The sequence below is a fragment of the Zeugodacus cucurbitae genome, chromosome 3, assembly GCF_028554725.1.
Source record: "Zeugodacus cucurbitae isolate PBARC_wt_2022May chromosome 3, idZeuCucr1.2, whole genome shotgun sequence".
Taxonomy (NCBI): domain Eukaryota; kingdom Metazoa; phylum Arthropoda; class Insecta; order Diptera; family Tephritidae; genus Zeugodacus; species Zeugodacus cucurbitae.
Window position 1 is genome coordinate 18768376 of NC_071668.1, and position 24307 is coordinate 18792682.

General features: G+C 36.9%; 1 protein-coding gene across 1 annotated transcript in view; it reads right to left on the reverse strand.

Moving 5' to 3' along the window:
• The window catches only part of LOC105217266 (homeobox protein aristaless), an 84193-nt gene that overhangs the window by 17233 nt on the left and 42653 nt on the right, over positions 1-24307 (reverse strand). Inside the window, exons 3-4 of the mRNA XM_054227385.1 lie at positions 10833-11287; positions 951-996 (exon numbers count right to left, since the gene is read on the reverse strand). Coding sequence (XP_054083360.1) covers positions 951-996; positions 10833-11110 — 324 coding nt within the window. The 5' untranslated portion in view covers positions 11111-11287. The remainder of the gene's footprint in view (positions 1-950; positions 997-10832; positions 11288-24307) is intronic.

Genomic DNA, 24307 nt, shown 5'->3' on the forward strand with positions numbered 1-24307 from the left:
ATTTCATCAAGAATGGTCCAACCGTTCTCGATCCTTTTGCAGCGCAAGGAACGGAAGCCCTCAAAGATAAATAATTTCCCCCGTTTTTTTACACATTTACCACTGTTTCTTCGCTCCTGATGCTATATAGCCTATAGCCTTCCTCGATAAATAGACTATCCAACACAAAAAGAATTATTCAATTCGAGCCAGTAGTTTCGGAGATTAGCGCGTTCAAACAAACAAACAAACAAACTCTTCAGCTTTATAATATTAGTATAGATATGTATATGAGGGCTGAGGGCAATTTTCTCAGAAGTGAAGCCACACATGATATACAGTATTTGTGTAAAGTATTATTCTACTATCTTCATCGGTTCCTTATGTATACATTATAAAGTGAAGGAATCAGTTGGAATTCAGAATTGAGTTATATGGGAAGTTGGCGTGGTTGATAACCGATTTCTCCCATTTTTTATCCGCGTTTTCAGGGTGTCAAGAAAATATTATATACCGAATTTCATTGAAATCGGTCGAGTAGTTATTGAGTAATGGTTTTTGACCTATAAGTGGGCGACGCCACGTCCATTTTCCATTTTGTAAAAAAAAATCTGAGTGTATCTTTTTTCTGAAAGAAATGCTTCTGTAAAATTTAGTGTTTCCGACATTTCTCGTTAATGATTCACCGCACTTTTAGTAATTCAATTCAAACTAACCTTTGGTTATTATCCGATTTCACTATTTTATGGTTTATGATCTATGAACGACTACAGAAAGTTTGGTTTCTATAGCTTTATTGGTTTGCGAAATATATACAAAAAACCTCTTTGGGGGCGAGGCCACAGCTACTTCATGAAAGTTGTAATAAAAATGTCAGTATTTAATGATTAAATATCGATAAATGAAGTAGCTGAATTCCTCATATAGATTCAAGATTTTTATTATAAAATAATAGTGCTGTTCGGACTCACCTGTATGCGCGCCTCAGTTAGTCCGATTTTCATGGCTAATTCCTCTCTGCAAAATAGAAAACAATAAAATTAAATTTATGAAACAAGAATGTTGTATATAATTCAGTTAACCTGCTATTAAACATAAAAAGTATTAATAATAAATAATAACAAAAGGAAATAAAAAATGCAAATAACAACTTGATTATTAATTTAATTATCATACACTGTATATGGCTAATTGAATAATCGACTGTTGAGACCAATTAAACAATAGCAAATTAATTAATACCTGAACGATGAATAAACCGCTCGGAGAAAAACAAAAACATCAAATTGCAAACACATAAAGTTGTGTAAAATGGTTAAAAATGCAAAACGAGCTACTAATTGCGGCCCATAAAACGAAATAGGCGTGCTGAAGTTCAGCGAGAAATGCTAATATGGCGGCAACAAGTTGCAAGTAACTGTAGAAAATGCAACAAGTGTTAACAGTAAGCACTAATCAACTTATAAACAGACAAAGTAAAACATCAAAGTCGGCGAATTGTATGTCAATAGATTTAGAAAAACAAATGGTTTAATTAGCAGGAAATAGCTAAGCAGAAATTATGAAAATTTCTATTACACAAAATACAAAATAAAAAATAAATAAAATAAAAATAATAATAAAATACACTGACACAATTCTGTTGTATTTTTAGCAAGTTGGTTATAATCTTGGCTTGCTGGTCTTTGAGTTTTTTTAGTGATAATAAGTAATTATATATGTTTTTACAACTTTTAATATTTTAAGTTTTTGTAATTTGTTAGCGTAAGCAACGTTTTTGTTGGACTTTAGTGGCTGAATAATATTAAAAAGTTAACATTACTAAAATGATATGTACAAAAGACTTAAGCAACAGACTTGATGCAGGGAGAATACTACACTGTCAATCTAGGTATCTTCTACACACTTTTTTGAATGATTTTTTAGATTTGCATTAAAATGTAAAAGTACTGATCTGTCTGTATATTTTTTCTTCTTTTTCTGTAAATAAAATACAACATAAAGGTAAAAAATGTCTATAATATTGATGCAGAATTATAACAACTGGATCCGCTGAGACATCTGCTCATCAAATGACGATCATGAACCAAGCGAAGTGCCTGTTCCAAAGGTGTATAAATCTATCGAATAAATTAATTACTATCGTTATTGCCAGAGGATTGAGGAACGAAACTATGATGATCTAGTTGATATACCTTCTGTCAACTAATTACCCGGAAATTTTCATTTAAAATTTTTTTTTCCAGGTTGCCACAACTTTATTGCTATGTGTCATTTATTTTATTTACGGCGTCATTAGGAACAAGTTAACCTTTTGTGTGTGTTGCGATTTTTACTATGGATAAAAATATTGAACAAATAGTTTGTATGAAATTTTGTGTTTCAAACGAAATTTCGTGTGCCAAAACGTTGGAAATGTTAAAAAAACATTTGGTGATTCAACCATGTCGAATACTCAAGTTAAATATTGGTATAAATCGTTCAAAGAGGGGCGAGAAGAAGTGAACTATTTGCCACGTGCTTCGATTATTGGACGGTCTGTCAGACTTATGGAGTGGAGTAAGAAAGAAATCTGTTCCCATGACAGTCGCGTCTATGCAACCGGAATTGACCTGGATTTTTGTCCGGCCAAAAACTATCAACCAGGCATCATTCCTCAGAATTATTTGGGATTTTTTTTCGCTACAACGACAACAAACAATAAAAGGTAGAATTTTGTAAAGATCCATCATTCACCTCACAAATATATGTATTAATGGGCAAGGTAATAACTATTTATAGTAATTGGTAAGCGAGGAAAAAAAACTTTTCAATTGTTATAGTACCAAGGTCTCACTAGTCAGGTCTTGGTAGTGAAGAAAGTCTTCAAAATGCACATAACCTGAAGACGGGTATTGCACTTGTGATATTTGACTTATGAAGCAAACGTATTGCTCTGCTAGCTCAATTAGTGGCAAACATAATGTTTCATCGGTATGAAAGCATAGTTTATTGTTTTATCGGTATAAATTTCTGAGGTAGAGGCAGCATCTTAGCAAGATCTCTTTAAGGAGTACTAATTTTTAATAATTGTATGCTTGTTAAAGTAGCACAATGATATGTGCTAGCAATAAAGGCTGGCGTACCTCAGGGTAGTGTGCTAGGCCCTACTCTATACATAATATATGTATACTGCAGACATTCTAACAGCTAATACCGTACTGATATCCAATTTTGCCGAAGACACAGCTCTAGTAAGCCGTAACAAATGACCCATCAGAGTGTTGAGTATTAGAGGTACACTTAACTTTTGTAGAAGAATGGGTATAATGAGCAAAAATGCAAGAATGTTACATTATAGCCCAGACATCAAAGTCCTGTTATATTATGTATTCATAAAGCCGATTTGGATGTATGGTACCTGTGCAACCAACATTGATATAATACAGAGGTTTCTATCTAAAATGCTTAGAACGATCACGGGTTCACCATAACACATGAATGAAAATATCGACAAAGAAAGAGAGTGAGAACAGCAGAAAGATATATACATATATCTAAACTTCGTGAACATCCAAACCCATTGGCAATTGGAATTTGGAATGTACCAAGGATTCCCGCAATCAAACACGCTAAAAATAAGAGATCTAACAGTCTACTAGAGAGACACATTCTACTATAAACGCTCAACAACATTATTGAGCTTGTTTAGTTTCAAATTGATTTAAGATTTGAATACTTATTGGTAGGCTTTAAACGAGCAGATTCAATAAATATAGCAATATTGAGAAAAAAATATATGCTCGATCCAAATTAATTTTTAATTTCTTTCTTAGTTCTGTTTTCTTTTCCTCCCAAGCGACGACTTTCAAATATTGATTTACTAAGTACACCTTCTCAGGTGGCTTCTACTAAATTTCATTAACTCAAGGCTCAATATCAAAACAGGTGTTTTTGAATTGAAATGTTGCGCTCCTTAATAAACCTTTAACGCTTTCATTTTGCGGTCACTTGAAACAATCATTAGTGCGCGTAATGACAACATATATCAGACCCACCCAAATGCGCGTAATTGCGCTGCAAATTTGCATGATTAACACGAAACTGCGCACAAATTATTTTCAAATTGCGTAAATTGACGCGGTCGATGGTGCAACCAACGTCTAAGTGATTAATTTGCTGACCCATTGACAAATTGCGTGCAATCAGTGGAAAATTGATTAGCGACAAAACGAAAATATAAAAACTGAGCAACAACAACAGGCGGTGAAAGAATACATGAAGAGCGCGCGCCGGAAAGTAAGCGCGCAAGTCAGTGAAAATGCCAAATTGCCGAAAGCATCAATAAAAAGTGGGCGGACCAGAAGCGATTCCTGCGCGCTGCTGCGGCGCGTCATTTGTGAGCCGCGTTACTCAAGTGAGTGTGGCAAGTTGTGAGTTAGTGGCAGGTCGGACCGCCATCCGTGTTGGTCAAAAAATTTATTAACGACACTGGCAAACACCTGCTAATGACCTCAACGAGTTAGCTGAAAAAAATTGCATAGTAATAACAAGCAAGAAAAAAACAGACATATGGTGCTAGTAAGTGCCGCACACAAGCGCGTGCATTTAAAAACACAGCGCATCAGCGCGCTTGTGTGCGTTCACTAGCAGATGAATTACACTAACGCATTATGCCCCTTTACCCTGCGAAATCAACAACGCAACAGCAAGCGCGTCGCGTCCAAATTATTGTATCCATCAACTGCCTTCAAATCTGACGCGCGCCGCTTACCGCACCGCGACAACAATGCGCGCTCGCGTACGCGTTGCCACCAACATTGCCGCCACCGCCGTCATACAACCGGATCTGACGAAATTATAATCAATTAATGTTCGCGCGAGCGCATAAAATTGCACACTTCATGCCACGCTCAGCTCAGGTGGCATGTACCTATGGCCTTAGCCGGCGGCAACACAGCAGCGACGCGCAACGCAACACCGTTAAACCCACACACACGCTTAACAATTGCACGCGGTCTCTGGCAAGGCACCGAAAACAGCCATTATCCTTTGGTTACGCGATTCTGGCTGAGGCGTTTTAAAGCGCTGAAACAACAGTTAATGCGTCAATTTGCCGGTTGCACACGCTTGAACGCAGCAACAACAACATTGGCGCATTGTAACAAAATCGCAAACAAAAGTTGCCGCCGTCGGAGTACTTGTCGTCGTCGTCATCACCGCCGCCACCACGTTCAGCCATCAGTCGGTGCAATTTTGAAATTTAATTAAAATAAATTCAATTACAGAAAACATGGAAATCCATTAAGCAAATTATCGTCATTATCAGCGTTATGTGTGTGTAGTTGTTGTTGTTACATGTTTTTTTACGCTGGCGTTGGCTGGCGAAAACTGGCTTTTGGCCCACAACGGCCTGGGATCACCTTTTAATAGCATCGTTTATTGTGTACTTACTCGTACACCTTACCAACACTGTGTTTTTGCACTCAGCGCTTCTGAGTGTGTGTCTGTATGTGTGTGGCATGCAACATTGTTGTGCAGCGCGTTGTAATATGTTCCCAAATGTGTGATGTTTATATAACACATTAATACAAATTGATTTTTAACATGTTTCGACCTTTAAAAATTATGATTTTTCACTCATTACAACCACGCTGATTGGGTAGCGTTGAGGGACAAGAAGAGTGCATATAAATACCTAAGACCAGGACAAACGGTCGAAGTTGAGCAACATGATAACGTAATTACGGATTGGTCGCAGTATGCAGAGTGCTCTAACAGCGATGTCCTTAGATACCGTCAACTCAACCTATTTTATAGGGGGGAAATTTCTAGAAATTAAACCCGCGCATCGTAGAAGTAGGCAGCGATGAGTCAGCTAGTTCAATCTTGGGCTCTCTCCATTAGATCGCCATATTAAAGCAAATAAAGAAAACACAACAGATTATAGGATTCAAATCACAGCATTTCTGCAGTATCCAATTTTGAATAATCAAGAATGCTTTGACTGAATATTTTAACTTGATTAAATTTGGAAACGAAAGGAATGACTCCACAAATCGGCTAGTGGTTAATCCAAGCCTAGTCGTAGAAAATTATTAACACAACCAAAAACAATAGAACAGAAAGAGCAGAATAGCCAATGGAATAAGGTTCCACTGTTGGGACGCCTTCTCAGCAGTTGAGAGGTAGTCCTTTAAGAGCATACAAGGCATGATGTCTGTGGCCTTACGGTAAGAAGAATACAAGCTCAAGATAAGACGGGCTAAAATGCAAAATATGATCGAAGATCGATGTTAATAGAAGGTCAAAGCAGAACTGCTCGTAAGCTAAACTGCTTGAGTGACTCAAAGAAAAAAACCCACGCCTCTAGCACCGGGATGCCCAAGATGATTCCCGAATAACAAGATTACCCCTTGCTCCGGGAAAGAAAAAGGCTCAAAATCTGAAGGACGGCATCAAAAATCTAAACAGAAAGGGGCAATTAAAGGCATGAATCAAGAAGATATAGAATATGGTTGCGTCGCGGTGGAAACAAGCCCTGACGACTTGCTCAACTAGCAGACAAATGTGGCCTGAATGGAATAAGGGCAGCGCATGCCGACAAGTGAAATTCAAAAGGATCGACTTACGAACTTTATTAGGAGTGAAAATAGTTATTGTCTGATTGGAATACACACGCCAGTCGAATGGGGACACCATGTAATGATTACTGTGGTGAAGTGGAAAAATCGGTCTCGGATGTTGCACTTATAAAACTTGTCAAATTGGACTTTATCAAGGTCGCAGAATGGTTCATAGAACACATAGTAATGTGAAGATATTCTAGCCCCGATGGTTTCACAATGTGCCTCCTAAAGGCCTAGGTGTGCTCTCCGACACCCACATTACCTACCTACGAACCTGCGTCCACGTAAGTACTGCCCACAGTGAAGAGGAGCGCTCCAGGAGCTACCTAGTTCCTATAGTTTGCACAATATCAAAAGACAAAGTCGAGAAACAGGAGAAACACCTTCCATACCCGAAGAACTTGATATAAATCAAATCTTTTACATAATTTCACGCACTTATGAAACCAAATTTATATCCAGTATAAATTGAGAGATATTTTATGCGGTAACAACAATAGCTAAACTTCAATCATTCAAAATAACTTCTGATGCACAAAAACCTCAGATTTGGTTCATTCAGATACTCCTGTTAATGGTTGGTAGTTAAAATATTTACATTATCTTTAAGACGAGTCTTCGCATTTGCTTCTATTTATAACCATTATCGTTTCAAATTCGATTCACTTAAATGATATTTTCGTCAATGATTGCATTGACAATAATATTTATAAATAAAACATGCTTCTAATTAAACCTGCAAGCTGGTTTTCGCCACTCAAAATGTCGTTCTATAAATTTCAGCTCATTTAAAAGATCATCACCAAAGATACGCCTACACACTGGCTGCTGACCGCACGATTCACCCAGTTAATGATATAGTTGTTAGCGATAAATTTTTGGCTTTATTAGACGCTAAAATGCAGCAGAGACTTGCTAGATTTTTTTTATGTATTTTTTGATTACTTCTTTTTGATTTTTTAATATATATATATCTTTTTATAATACTTTTTTTTTATTTTTTTTTACTTTTTTCTCCAAATTTTTACTGTTATGCGCGCTAACGAGCCAAATAATACTATAACTTTTCGATTAACATAAAAATGCATAAATAGCCGAAAATTCGATTTCTGTTGTGTGTTGCTCGTCGCTTCATTTCATTGCCGGTCCAACACCTCACCCTGCGCATGCGTTGTACCTTTCTTGTTCGGCTGTTGTTTAATTTTATAGTCGATTTTATTAATTAAAAATACATTGTCGTATACATTTTGTGTTGTTTGCTTTGGTTTTGGTTTTTGCTGTTTGTTGTTGTTGTGTTTTTTCCACTTTTGTTTATTTTTTTTTTGTTTGCTGCGCCTGCGCTCGAATCGTTTTCATACTTAATTTAGAGAACACGGTTTTTTTCGTACAACCGACGACGACCGGACTCGTACGATTTCTTAATGAAATGTGTAGGAAGGCATGAAATTGAAATATTTTAAAACCGTTTTAATTTCGGTGTTGTTTTCATTTATTTTACTTGTTTTTTTCTTATTTGTTTTTGTGGTAGCTGCAAGCTGGTTGGATAAACTGATCACTGATGCTAATCACAAGCAGATTATCTTATTAGCTCTGAGATTTTACAGCTTTTAGCTGCTTGTATTTTCCTTTCTTTTCTTTTACGCGCTTGTTTTACCATAAGTATCTGTATTGTTGTTGTTCTTCTTGTTTAATTTTGATTATTTTTCTTTAAATACATACATATATATATTATAATCATCATTTGGCTGTTACGTGTTGGTGATAAAGTTTTTAATGTCACTTTAATGTGTTAACATGCTCTTGGACGCTTGTAATCGTGAAATGGGTCAAAATAAGCATGTATTAAGTGCCGAATCGAAAAATAAGAAATTGTACAGCAAATTTAGAAGTGACATTTTAATGCATTTAAATTCACTTGATTATAGTTCGCGTTGCATGTTTTTCATTTTTCACTTCTCACTTTTGATTTCGTCATGAAACATCACATTATACAGCTGTTTATTTTTTGGTGATTGCGCTTGTGTTCGATTAAATTTTTAATTAAGCTCAAAGAAACATTGTCTGAATTATTAATACATTTCGTTAATGAGGTGGCAAAATTGTCTTCACTGTTTTTTATCGCTTCAATTTGAGGAGTTGTTGTTGGTAGCATTCCCCATTAATGGTTTCACCCAGTTTCAGTAGCTCATAATACAGCATGTCCTTCTGATCCCTCCAAATACAGAGCATTACCCTGGTGTCATGGATGTTTAGCTTTAATGTTGATTTGGCTGGTTGACCAGGTTTCATATATGATTTTTTGCATTTACGGTTAGCGTAATGTATCCATTTTTCATAACTATTCATACTCCACACAAAGGGAGACCCCACAATCTGCGCCAATTACCGTGTGATAAGCCTCCTCAACATTGCTTATAAGGTTCTATTGAGCGTACTATGTGAAATACTAAAGCCCGCCGTCAACATTTGTGATTGGACGTTATCAGTGAGGCTTTAGACCTGAAAAATCCACATCTGACCAGATCTTCAACATGCGCCAAATCTTGGAAAAGACCCGCGTAAAGAGGATCGACACACACCATCTCTTTGTCGACATCACGAAAAGGAGCTGCCTTTATGCCGCTTTGTCTGAATTTGGTATCTCTGAAAAACTAATACGGCTGTGTGAGCTGATGTTGAGCAACATCAAAAGCTCCGTCAGGATCGTGAAGGATCTCTCCGAGCCGTTCGATACCAAACCAGGTTTCAGACACGGTGACTCACTATCGTCTGATTTCTTCAACCTGATGCTGGAGAAAATAATACGAGCTGCAGAGCTAAATAGAGAAGGTACCATCTTCTATAAGGGAAACCACACTCGCGCCGTTAGTACTGATGTTTCCAGACTGGATAAGAAAGCGAAGTGTATGGGTCTGGTGATGAACGAGGACAAGACGAAATATCTCCTGTCATCATAACTTTGAAGTTGTAGATAATTTCGTATACCTAGGCACCAGCATCAACACCAATAATAATGAAATGAAACACAAAGCAGAATCACTCTTGCCAACAGGTGCTACTATGGACAGAGTAGGCAATTGAAAAGTAAAATCCCTCTGTAGTCTCTACAAGTCCCTCATCATTCCCGTCCTACTTTATGGTGCAGAAGCGTGAACGATGTCAACATCCGATGGGACGGCGTGGGAGTTTTCGAGAGAAATGTTTTGCGGAAGATTTACGGTCCCATAAACATTGGCAATGGCGAATACCGCAGAAGATGGAATGATGAGCTGTATGTGTTGTTCGACGACATAGACATAGTCCAGCGAATAAAAAGACAGCGGCTACGCTGGCTGGGTCATGTTGTTCGAATGGATGAAAGTGCCCCAGCTCTGAAAGTGTTCGATACAATAGGCGCTGATGGAAGCCGGTGAAGAGGGAGACCTCCGCTTCAATAGAAGGACCGGGTGGAGAAGGACCTGGCTTCGATTGGTATAACCAATTTGGCGTCAAACTGCCAAAGAGAGATGCGTGGCGCGTTGTTGTGGACTCGGCTATAACCGCTTAAGCGGTGTCTACGCCAGTCAAAGGCAAATTTTTATTCTGTTCTAATGACTAAGCCAGTTGATGCATACTGCGGTAAGTGCGGTTTCATTAAAATATTTCACTAATTGGCATTGTCAATCAATTCATACTTTTTTAAAAGCATTTAAGCGTTTTTGTTATGAACTGGTTTCAAATTAACACAATTCCATTAAGCAAATATGAATTAATTAATTCAATGCAACGAAAATTGCTCGATTTCCATTTTTAAGTGGTGCCATAATTGGATCAATTAAATTTCGCAACAAAAACACGAAGCAATTGCTTAACGGCAAAACGCAATTAATTAAGAACAACACAATGCAAAGTATTTGACTTAAAATAGAATTTAAAAATAAATTCTAAAAAAAAAATAAAAAATATAAAATGAACAACAACAAAAAATGAAAATAAATATTAAAAAAATTAACAAAAACAAAATAAAAAGTCTTCAAAAAAAAATATATAAAAAATTGGAATAAAAATTAAAAGTAAATATTCAAATACAAAAAAAAAAAAATAAAAAGTCTTAAAAAAAAAAAAAAAATAAAAGATATAAAAATTTGGAACAATAAAAAAATAAAAAAGTGTTCAAACAAATTTAAAAAATCTTCAAAGAAATGTATGTGTCACTGACTCTAAATCACTTCTATTTCTATTTAAAATTATTGTTCACTCACTCACCTGGTAAAAACATCCGGATAGTGGGTGCGCGAGAACGCCTTCTCCAACTCTTCCAATTGAAAACTGGTGAATGTGGTGCGATAGCGACGCTGTTTGCGTTTCGGCGCATAATCATCCAGCTCGCCATCGCTATTCGCATCCGAAATGGGACTGTTCGTGCCGCCACTAGCACCGGTCGTCACAATGCACGAGGCCGAACGATCAGGCATGGCATCCTGATGTGCTAATTTGGCTTCTTGCGGTAGGTCGTCCAGCTTGACGTCCTCGGATATGCCCATAATCCAAATGGGCGCAATGTTGATAATGTTAGTGGGCGTGGCGCGTCAGGGAATTATGGTTGATAACTTAACTGTAGGGTACTCAAAATATTTTTTTAGAATTTAGTTTTTTCTCTCCACGCCTTTAAGCTGCAGTCTGCTTTAATTATTGGCCTCACTGTTTCCTTTTCCGAAAATCTGCAAATAGAGAATGAAAGCAAATACTTGAGTGCATTAGTGGCATTCTTGTGTACTTAAGTAGCTATTGTAGTTATATGGAAGCGAAATTAAGTTTGCATTTTTCATGCACGTGCAGCAATGCCGAGTGAGGTTACGCGCATGCGTAATGCGCGCAATAGAACCTCATCACCATAAATAAGTTGGATTTCAGCGGAAACGTGTGGACATAACATAGTTACAACTTAATTGAAAATCCATTCGCCTTATTGATGCATAAGTGGACATGTGCGTGTGTGTGTTATGCTGTGCTGTCTCTGGCGCATTGGAGCGACTGCGTCTAGGTTGAGTGCTGTGAGCGCAGAGTTGCATGGCATGGCGTGGCATGGCATTGGTCCAACAACTTAATTAGTTCACTAATTCATGACAAGTGAGGAGGCATCAACTAATTTGTAGCGCGCGCACTTGCTCTGCGAGCGCACAGTGCAGCTTTACAAGCGTATTCGCGGCATTGGTCACGCTTGCCAATTGCATACGTAAGTGCGCAAATAAATACGCATAGCACTGGAAAACACACCAACACATATATACATATATTATATAAATACAGGTGCATTGCAAGTGTGGTGCGCATGCGCAGCTGCTCTTGTGGTTTTTTCGCATTTTATTTATATTTTATTGCTTCGCCTTTTGTATACTTACGCATATATTTACCGACTGCCTGCCTTTAGTTGGTTGCTGTGCGCTGCTGAGTGATCAATTGCACACTGCTGCTGCGTTGCCTGTTGTTGTTGCACTTTTTATTGCTCTTACACTCTCGCGCCGTATAAGGACATTTCTCCCATTGCTATTTTAAGGGAAAATTAAAGATGCGTGCGGAAAATACCAAAAGCGTTAAATGAAATTCCAACGAAAATGACTGGAAGTTGGAAAATCAGCATCAGCATTTATTTCGCTTTGTTGTTTTTGCAGTCGTAGTTGTTGCAGTTGTCTGTCAGTACTATATGGTGTATATTCATGTAGCAGTCAATCAGTGCCGATTTGGTAGCTGACCATAGCATATATTAAATTAACGCAATTACAATTGCCTCTAGGGAACTACACAGTATTGCATTTTCCATACAGCGGCAAGGAAATTTTAATACTTCGTTACAGTAAGGCTGACTTTAAGTATATCTGAAGTAATGAGTATGCCTCTAAGTAATCTAATAATTTTCTTTTTGTAGTATTTTTCTCGAAGTTTGACGAACTTATTTCTTAAAGCATAAATGTTCTTCTTAGAAAAGCCTGAACTATTTATACAGATTATCTGATAGTTTACTACTACAGTTTCTAGGAAAAAATATCCTGTTAACTCATACAAAGGTCCTGGGGAATGTGAAAATATTATGCATGGACAATCTTGAAATGTGCTTTCACCGGTTTAAGTTTTTGTCGTTTGGAGATTTTACAGCTAAAGTCAAACTATTGCTTTCGGAAAACAAAGGATCTCGATATTTTTTAAGGAGCTATATAAAGATATAAAAGGATCTCATTAATATCAATAAGTCTTTTATGTCTAAAAACCTGCAAGCGAAACGATGGAGTACAAAAAATTCGAATCAAAATGTAACGAGTAATCATATGCCAGAGTTATAACTCAAAAATCAATATTCGGGACATACACGAAATCATATACGGTCAAGGAATGAGAACTTGGAAGTAAAAGGTGTGTTCAAAAAACAACGAAAAAATTTATATTTCATGGCTTTGTAGAGTCCAATTGTCAATAATTGTCAACACATCGTTGCTTGTTCATGAATTCTCAGTGAAAATCGTTATGACTTTGTACTACTTCCAAATATGAAGAGAACCCTAAAGGGCCGTCGTTTTTTGCTAAAAGAGCCAAAGATTATATCAAGTTTGAGAAGTGTTTCGATATTATTCAGTATTCACACTGACATAAATTCGAGGGGGACTTTTTTGAAGACGCAACGTTAATATAGAGGAATGAACTATTTTTCAAAAAACGAAAATTACCGTTATTGTTCGAACACAACTCGTATATCCGGTCAAGTTCTGTCAACTCAGTAGTAATACCAAAAATTTTTGGAAATATTTTCTGTCCGTGCAATATGGCTTATAACTTTTTTAACTATCCAAAGGGATAACTTTTACCATAAAATTTTCGTCTAAAAAGAAATCAGTAACATGAAGTAACCCGAAGTGTGTGTCTATCTGTGAAGTATATATAATAACTCAATTAACTTAAAAAAAATCGATATACAATTGAACTTCCTTAACTCGAAGATCTTAAAATAAATCGATATATGTACAGTTGAACTTCCATAACTCGAAGATCTATATAACTCGAACTATTGAATAAAAATAACTCGAAGTTTTTTTGTGGATTTTGGTGATTCGAGTTAGGGAAGTTCAACTGTATTCAAATCAATACAATAAATTTGGCTTGGATCTAGACTGGTATCTTTCATTGGATTTAGAGTTTCCAAAACATTAAATAAAATGTTGACTATTATGTGCTGATAGCATAGTACGCCTGTTTGGAGTTTACCAAGCATTCTTAGACTAATACGACGAAATATCTCCTGTCATCAAACAAACAGTGTTTCACTCGTGTCTTGGCTCACACGTCACCGTTGACAGTCATAACTTCGAAGTTGTAGATAATTTCGTCTATCTGGGAACCAGCATTAACAGCACCAACTATGTCATCCTCGAAATCCACGCAGAATCACTCTTGCCAACAGTAGGCAAGTGAAAAGTAAAGTCCTCTCTCGACGAACCCAAATCAAACTCTATGGCGCTGAAGTGTGCACGATGACAACATCCGTTGAGACGTCTCTTGGGGTTTTCGAGAGGAAGGTTTTGCGCAAGATTTATGGTACTCTAAATTTTGTCAACGGCGAATACTGCACACAATGGAACGATGAGCTGTACGATTTATACGACGACATCGACATAGTCTAGCGAATAAAAAGACAGTGACTACGCTGGCTAGGTCATGTTGTACGAATGGATGAAAACACTCCAGCTCTGAAAGTCTTCGATGCAGAACCCGCTGTAGGAAGCCGGGGGGGGGGGGGAAGAGGATGATCTACACTTCGTTGGAAGGACTAAGTGGAAAGTGACCTGGCTTCACTTGACGTTTCCAGTTGGCACCAAAATGCAAAAAGGAGGAAGGAGTGGTGCGCTCTGGTGGATTCGGCTATAATCGCGTAAAGCGGTTCATACGCCAAATATATAAGTATATATAGAAAACACTTCATTTTCAAGAAGACTTGGAAATAGTAATTTCATCGACGATACGAGAAATATGAGCAAAATTGCGACATTATTGGAGTCGATGAATTTATCAATGCTATAGAAAATGATACTATATATAATTGCTGCACTGAGAATTTACCGAATTCCAGAAACCGCAATAATGCATGGGCACACGCCCGTTGCTATTTTCGTCGAATAGCAAAAGTAAAGCGCGTCTGCAGCAGACATTCAAATAGAGCGCTTGACAGCAGACAGTGGGCGCGCACGCGTGGAGCACTTGTGGCATCTGTCGATGCATTTTGGTTAATGTTTATGCAATGCGTGTCTCATTCTCATATGTGGTAGCGCGCTGAGCAAACAGAACATATTTATTTATTTATTGTATTTAGTTGCTGCTTGTTTTTTGGTGGCGAACAGACAGACGCCTGCGCGTGACATAGTGTTGCAGCTGTAAAGGTAATTAACTTGTTGCGATAATTGCCCAGCATTTGCACTTTTGGCACAACAACTATAAAAACAAAAAAAAACATAAACGATGTTTCGGTTGGCGGCGACAGTGTAGCGAACAACTAGAAGACGTTAAGTTGTTTGTGGAGTCGTAAAAAAAATTGGTGTATGCTTGTGTTGTTGTTGTTGTTGTTGCTGTTGTAAATGTAATTGTAAGGACAACATTTGCTTAGTGCATGCGTTAAAATTACAATAATAATATGCTGATTGTAAGTAGTCAACCGAGTTCCGAGCTTATGTAATACAAGTGGTGAAATACAAAAAAAAAAAAAAACAATACAAAAACAACAATAAAGTTGTTAAAATTACAATAAAATATAAAACATAAAATATAATTGGAAATTGCACGTTTCCAATGCCGCGCATGCGCAGGCGCTTTAATCAACTACTTCAAGCCGCGCATGCGTCCAGTTGCTATGCTGTTTATTGTTGTCTTTTGTTCACTTGCCTCATAATTACAGAAAGAAAAAATGCGCAATTTTTTTTTGGCATAAATTTAACAAATTTATACAACACCGCAGCCCACTTAGTGCCACATTCAGGCGTTGCTCGGGGGCGCAGCACTCTTCAACAGCCTACAGCCAACAGCAGTTTGCAGTCTTCGCTTTAATTGCTTCTCCTTCGTCTTGCAGTTCATCTACATTCACTCTTATGTCCTGTAAGCTTTGCGCTGCCGCCAAAGTGCCGTTGCCGTGTTGCATCTCGCATGTAAGACGGTAGCACTGCTCTTAATTACCACCGGAATGTGCCACCGTTATTGAGGCAGCACTTTCCGGCTCTGCAATTGACTGTCTGTCTGTGCTGTGTCTGTTGTCTGGTGGCTGCAATAATATTCCATTTGCACAGGAGTTGGCATTCTTTCGATTGTTCGTTTGCATTTACCGTATGGAATATACATGCATATCGTTGCATTTTACATTTTTATTTAAATTTTATTTTTTAGTTTTTTTTTTGTGTATTTTCTTCGCACATAACAACTCAATCATCGATTTTGGGGTTATAGTCAAAGTTCACGGCGTGTTTTGTATTTAATTATTTTAATGAAAACGCAGATGAAGGTGTTGGCTGTGAAGGTATGCAAATATTTATTTTTGTATGTATGTATTTCTCAATGAAGACAAGGGCTTGCTCGTTGTGCACTAACAATGTACATATGTGTAAGGGCCTTCAAGTGGAATTGCTATAACTGACGGAACTCTACTCCTTCTATGCGCACTTGTGAATATATTTTTTAGGGCAATTGCTCACTACAGTTAACTTCTGAAGATGATGGTTCACATAACAAATCTTTTGATACATAACGAGATCATTGAAGGCTTAAAACACAGTTTATACATATTTAACTAAGCCCCGCCTCTCGTTTAACGTTGGTCGCCTTGCCGTGCCGAAGGGCCTTAAGTAATAGTAGTGAATGCATCCCAAAGCGGAACCCACACTTCTGCTACGAACTAAGAGGACCACCTCATTATTCGCACAATGGTGATATGGATTAATAAATCCTTGATTCTACACCCATCATCTATTCTGGAAGTGTGAGGGCACCCACACAACACCACCAACTAAGCCAAGGTGTTTGAGGTGGCTATTCTGATGCCTGAATGGTCAACGCCTGCAGTCAGTACCCGATTAAGAGTACTACAAAATGTATCAGCCATAGTACATCAGGACTCTTCATCGTCTCCTGACTGGAGGCAAGCGGGAACCAACCAAACTACTCACGAACCACTCGTGAAAGCCCACTCCACCAAAGCTTCCATGAGCATCAAACTGCACTGAGAGCTAAAGGAGGCAATCAGCGTAAAAATGAAGAAATCACAAAATCAATTGAGGAAAAACCAGTATCAGAGGACAGCTAAGTACTGTGAAAGATAGCCAAAGATAAGACAGCTGGCACCTCAGTTGAAGAAGATAAAATCAAGCGCCTAAAACAAACATTCGAGTATTACGAAAGCTTTCTGAAAAAAGAAGCAATCTGAAACTCAAGTAAAAAGTACAAAGCCGAGCAGTTCTCAAGGTTACTAAGGTAACCATATTTCAATACCGCTCTTCGAAGAAATCGACTTGAACAAAATGCTCCCAAGATCATATTTTGTCATATTTGTCTAAAGTATCTATATCATTGAGGTGAATGAGGACAAGACGAAATATCTCCTGTTATCAGTCGGCGAACTCGCGTCTTGGCTTTCACGTCACTGTTGACAGTCATAACTTCGAAGTCGTAGATAATTTCGTATACCTGGGAACCAGCGTTAACAGCAATAACAATGTCAGAATCACTCTTGCCAACAGGTGCTACTATGGACTGAGTAGGCAATTGGAAAGTAAAGTCCTCTCTCGGCGAACCAAAATCAAACTCTACAAGTCGCTTATCATTCCCATCCTGCTTTATGGTGCAGAAACTTGGACGATGTCAACATCAGATGAGACGACACTAGGAGTTTTCGAGAGGACAATTTTGCGCAGGATTTATGGTCCTCAGAACATTGGCAACGGCGAATACCGCAGACGATGGAACGATCAGCTGTACGATTTATACGACGACATTGACATAGTTCAGCGAATAAAAAGACAGCGGCTACGCTGGCTAGGACATGTTGTCCGAATGGACGAAAACACTCCAGCTCTGAAAGTGTTTGATGCAGTACCCGCTGGAGGAAGCCGAGGAAGAGGAAGACCTCCGATTACTTGGTGACGTCAGTAAATATGACAGTTCTTTTGTTGAGTCACTTTTCGTAATCATATCGCTATCATTCGGGGAATGTAAGGATGGGTTTTTACGGTCGAAATTTTCTATTAGCTTTCGAGAGTGACCACTGGTATTAATATTATTTTATATCCAATATATTGGGATCGCAGCTAGATTTTGGGTATGGTAATAATTACCGCTAATCATTACACAACTGCCATTGCCCACTAAAGGCGTGGTTTATAAACGGTATTTCTGGATTTTGAAACATTTTTAAAAGAAGTAGATTTGTGTTCAGTGAAATTTTTCCCCACATTTTTAGAAGTCAATTTTAAGGGTTAATTTATGCCATTTCATAATTTTTAACTATATAATGACTCAAACCCATTGATAAACACTTCCATAAATCTATACAAAAATTCTTATAATTATATTACCAAAATATTGCAAATTATTTATTTGTTAACTTCACCGCCGAAGAACTAATTAATTTCGAAGTGAACAGAATATTTAATTAATATTTGGAAGTCACTCAGTATTTTTTTGCGCACATGAGATGACAAAGCTTGTATCTTTTCGAAGTATAAAAAGAAGAAAAAAATGAAATGCGAATAATGCATTTCGGACACATGCCACACTGATCAATCAATTTGACAATTTGACAGTTTGACAGCTTTCATTAGCGCTGCATTAGATCAGGCGAAAGAGTTGAGTTTATTTTTATGGCAAAAACGAAAATATTTAATGCATTTTACCTTACCTTCGAATACAATGTATGTAAGCGTATTAAAAGCGCATAAAAACCGTGGAAAAATAAATTAATACAACAATTTAATTAATTTCACCACAAACCAACACACGTTGCACACACTACGCTGGGAGGGACTGCATGTACTCCACAGCCAGCCAGAGATGCATATCGAGCATTTTAAATTATGCATTCTTACCGATTTTGGTAGCTTTTACTCGGCCAAAAATGGGCAGAAATATGCAGCCACCCTCCATTTGGCCATAAAATTATCGGAGCAACATAATTTAAGAAGTCAAATGCCACAACAAAAATTGGCAGGACGAGCTGCTTGCAGCTGCAGAGCGCACAACGAAAAAGAATAACAAAAGCAACAACAACACCACAAGAATACACTAACAACATACGTACATATGCGTCGAAATATGGGCTGTGGCCCGACACGGACAGAAGCCATCAACACGATTGCATATCGCGGCAATCAGCGTGTAATTCATTAAATCAGAACACGTTAAGGCTAGTACGCCTGTCAATAACAACACAGCGAGTGTATCAGCGCTGCAGAGGAACGCAGCAAAGCGTAGCAGAAAAAAAAAACAAAAAGAGAAAATAAAAACAACAACAACGCTGCTCAGCAGCAGTCGGAAGCTGCCGTGGCTGGCATACCTCAGTGGCACTTGTGCCGGAGCAGCAGCAGCAGCAGCAGCTTTATGCAAGGCAAGTGCAACAACAAATACAATTACAATAATTTCTATGTACGGGCGTAGAGTAAGCTGCCAACTGTCAATGCAGCGAAAGAGGCAATATATCTTGTTCAGATACAAATATATATGCGGATACACTTGGAAATCAGTTCGACGATTGTGGTTTACTCGTATGCTTGACGACGGTGTGGTGGCGTTGGCGGTGGTTGTGGCAGTTATGGCTTGGTAACTGCCCGATTGGTCATGCGGTGGTGGCGCTGGTGACGACAGGCATGATCGAATGGATAGTGCGGAGATAGCACGGAAAAGTGTTGCCACGGCGAGTTAGTTTCGTTGTTTTTCAGAGGTTTTGGGTTTTGTTAAAATTCATGAAGTCTTGATATTAAACAGAATTGTTTAGAAAGAATCTATCTTTCTTTCTCCTATCTCTTTCTCTGAATTTGATAAAATAAAATTACTATTTATACTTCATAACTTTTCAATTGAACAATAGAGAGAGATAAAGACAAAGAATGTGGGAGAGAGAAAGAAAGAAACAAAGAAAGAAAGATAAAAAGACAGAGATACACAATGACATCAGACAGGAACATACCTTCAGACATCATCCATTTATAGAAAGAATGAGATAGCAAATGAGTAATAGAAGAGAAGAGAGAAAGGGAGTTTGAACAGAGAGCAGCAACCTCTACTCATCCCAATGTACGCTTAATGTGGAGGTCGAAGGCTATAAGGAGTGTACGATACTTCAGTGCTATGGTCGACATCTTAAGCACAGCTGATTAATTTTTTAACGATGGGTACGTGAAAACTGGTTCAATATAAGTCGGATAGACTATCCAAAAAGTTCTGCAAATATACTTCTAAGTGTGTTTTGTTCGAGACATCTTCCAAAAGACAAGGTTAGTGATGATTTTTAGATTACTTCGGAATGTTTTCGAAGTAATCAGAGGTAAGTGGAAATATTCAAGAAACAGTTATAAGCCAAACTTAAGACATGTTCGTTGGAAATCTAAGAAGATATAACCTGAACAAACCATAATTTAGTCTTGGGAATTATTAATATTTCAAAACAGCACAACCTCGTATTGATAAATACGGCATAAGTCTTAAAAACGGATTTGAGTATCAGACGTATGTATATATCTTAAGGAGCTTTGAGTTGAATCCATATTAAAACAATCCATATTCTAATGTAAAGGACGCTTCGGCGAACCCAGCGAAGTGACCGGAATCGACATTAGCCGACTTAAGTAATACAATCCCAGCGCTTTGTCGAATTATGAGGGTCTTGGCGATCTGTCAGGAGTATTTGGGTGTCACAATGGACAGTCAAAGCAGTCTAAATGAGACTCTGCAGTTGCGCAGATCTACCCCTTGACCTAATCTAACCTATGAACGCTAAAATGTCTAGATTTTCAAGGGTTTAACGGGTCGAGATACTAATGCTTTGGAGCTGAAAGCTGGGATGATATCAGTGTTAAACTCTTGAGCTCTTGGGAACATAATGTCAAATATCCGGATTTTAATTGATATTGTCTTCCTCGAATGAACTTCATTAATTGAAGATATAAGAAAATTAACAGAAGAAGAAGAAGAAAGAGTTATGAAAAACAGAATAAAAATTGATCTATCGAAGAATAAAGGGACTCTCTCTGATAGGAGGATTATCAAAAAGCTATGTTCCCATGCTAATATATTCCTGATCCTAATTCCGACGCGATTATTGCTGCAGAAGAATAATAAGTGCTTAGTACAATACAAGAGCCTTCGATAAGAAGATGCCTTGTTTCTAATATGGAAGATAATTCGAACTACGGATGGTAAATCCAGACATAAATGTATATATAATTATTAATAATACGATTACATTATCATTATAGTATTAATAATCATACTGAGACACAAACCACTGGACCCCACTGAAAATATGACCTTGAAAAAAAAATGTATTAAATTAATATACGAAAGATATGCACGATCATCTTCAATGTACGTTTTGATTTCCGGTACTGATATTCAGCACGTTTTGCTAATATCCGGAAATGAATTTCAATATCATCATTTTAGTATATTAATCCGCACATATTGTACATACATATATCGCTACAATGTATTTTATTATCACTCATATTTATATAATTCCATATCCCCTGTAACTAAAAGCGATAAATAGCAACTTCACACGACCAAGAGCCAACGAAGCGACCCATTTCCATGCTGAAGCTGAGAAACTAAAGCAACCCTTGCATGGGATGGCACAGTGATGATCTCGCGGATTACATTTCCATTAAGATTGCAACAAGATGCGAACAACATAACCTTCAAGCAGACACACACAACAACAACCGAAAAGGAAGAAACAACCAAGCATTCGCACAACTGTGCATGATGACCTGCTCGTTAAAGGGGAAATGAATTTTAGCAGCTCAAGGAAGACACACAACAGCAACAACAAGTGGTATGCGCACAGTAGCCGCTACAAGATGCTACAAGCGAACATAAACATAACAACATCCTGCAGCGTCAGCAGTGGCAATAACAACAATAGTAGAATCTACAGCTGTATGTTGTGGCATTAACAACCTGGCAATAATGGCAATGGTGTACGACAGTAGCGCCGGCATTGAGGTAAATATTGTAAATAAAATTAACAGGAAACAGCTAATAAGTTCAGGAACTTTGCGAAATTTAATTTCTGAAAATTGAAAATGAGTTTATGCTCTTAATTGCAACATGTTAGCGGTGCATGATGGGCTCAGTGAAGAGGGAGAGACATTAAAGTGTTACAGTTTGTGCGCGATGATCGTGTGATAAGTCAGTGAGTTGCCACATGGGAAGCATACTACAGCAATTCTGAATGTGTTCTTCATATATTGAAGTAGTTCCTACACTTCTTTTGAAATTGAAATACTTTAAAATACTTTAATTTTTTTATAATTTTGGGGTTGCCACATTTCTTCAATCGATTTTGAAATTCAAATTAATAAAAATTTAAGTCTCTATACACTTGAAGCAGATCATACCAAACAAATATTTTAATAGAGTTGCCACATTTTTATAAAATTTTATATAAACAAACAAATATATATATATAAACAAATATGTATTCATTTTAGTCTCTTTGTGTAGCTTTGTAAATTAACAAATTTATTTGAGTTACCTTGCCACCTTTTCTTAAGGAGTTACTCTCCAAAAATGAATATATTTTAATTTAATACATTTTTATTTTTATTAAAAAATACTATTAGCTTTCACATCTTTCACATAAAATATAAATTCAAATGTATATAAATTTAAAGCTGATGTGAAAAAATAAAAGAGTTGCCACATTTGAAAAAAGTTACTATCTAAAAATAATTATATTTTACTGTTTAAAAAAAATTGCCTTTAACATTGAAATAAATAACAAACGGCTTTAGGATAATGGTTAAAAAATTAGAGTTGCCATATTTTTGTAAAAAAAAATTAAAAAATAGATAAAACTAAAATCACTTCAGGTATTTAGGGGCACAATACGACAAGTTGGAGCAAATTCCGTTAGTGAGGCCTCAGAAACTCTTACAATTCACGTCATGCCTAAACGATGACTACTACTCAGAGAATACTGGATCTGGTATCGCTAAGGACCATAACTGGTCTATGCATGGCCTGCAGGCCTACCAGACCTACCTAACCTAACCTTAAAAAATAGAAGTAAATATATTTTTAAAGTGTATATACGAATTGAATACAAATTCTGTGAGAAGAATTAGAATAAAGTGCACTAGTTACTAACCTAGAGTTACCAACTCTACAAAATATATCAATAATTTTTAATATATCTTGTCAATGATTTAATTTTTCCAATGACTAATTGAACAAAGCTCGAATGCAAAAAAATATTTTTTTTTTTAGAAACTCTTTATTTACTAAATAATGATGTCTATCAAAAGGAACACCCTATATTTTTGCATTAAATAAAGTTTCAAAAAATTATTTTTTAAATAATAATTACAAAAATAAATTATTATTCGAAGCAAAGAACATTAAATTAAGCATATAACAACTTAAGATCATGATTTGATCACGAAAAAGTTCATAACAGTTTAATACATATAAAAATCCCAGTTTCATTGAAAAAACTTGGTATTTCTCTCACGTGCATATTAAAGAGTTTAGAATCAACTCTAGTTGATTTAATTAAAAGCCATTATAAAATATTTGATGTTGAAAAGGTGATGGAAACTACAGTTAACGCCCATTTTAATTAAAATTCTCAATGGCCACATGACATGAATGGCCAGTGGTGATGAATAAAAACAGAAAAACTGGAAAATATATTTATTATTGTAAAAATAAAAAAGTAAAATAAACATTATGGCAGCAAATGGCTAACTCACACGAAATCAAGTTCAAGTAATAGATAAAGCATATGGACCAAGTGGTCATGCTGTGGCTGTGGATAGACAGCGTGAAGAGTATGCGGACCAACCAACGGACAGATTAAATGATGTATGAAATGAGTTGGATGCGAATGAGTCGATGAGTAGACACATATATTTAGTGTAAAAAGCATATTTCCAAGTCGTAACTAGAACACGTGTGTAACTCGATGCCTGTTGAGGTTAGTCTATAAATTCATGATCTGTCTAAAGCAATAGTTATATGCATTGCAGAATAGAAAATACAACAGGCTGGTTTACACAAACCAAATAATAGAGATCTTATAATATTACGTGCTCACATATTGCACTCCATCTTTTATGGGCTTTCTAAGTCAACCATGGTTAAGTGTATTCTGCGCACGCATGCGCTCTATTGAGCTCACATAAGTACTTAGAAGTTGTATATACGCACATTGAAAGATTTAGTATTTTTGAAGGACCACTGCAACGCACATTTGTTCAGAATAAAATCTAGTTTTTTATACAAGGCTGGCCTCATGGAATCCTTTAATTCTGTGATCGATAGCATCTCCTTTAGTCTGATTTAGGTAAATGGATGAAATAATCATACTTTGAGCTTCTAAATTGGTAAGTTGCTATGAAACCTTGAAGACGAAATTAGAACCTACTTTCTTTACCTTAATGGGGTTTTTTAAAAAGGTCAAATTTCAGTTCACGTATATTTGATCCCCGATCTCTATATCT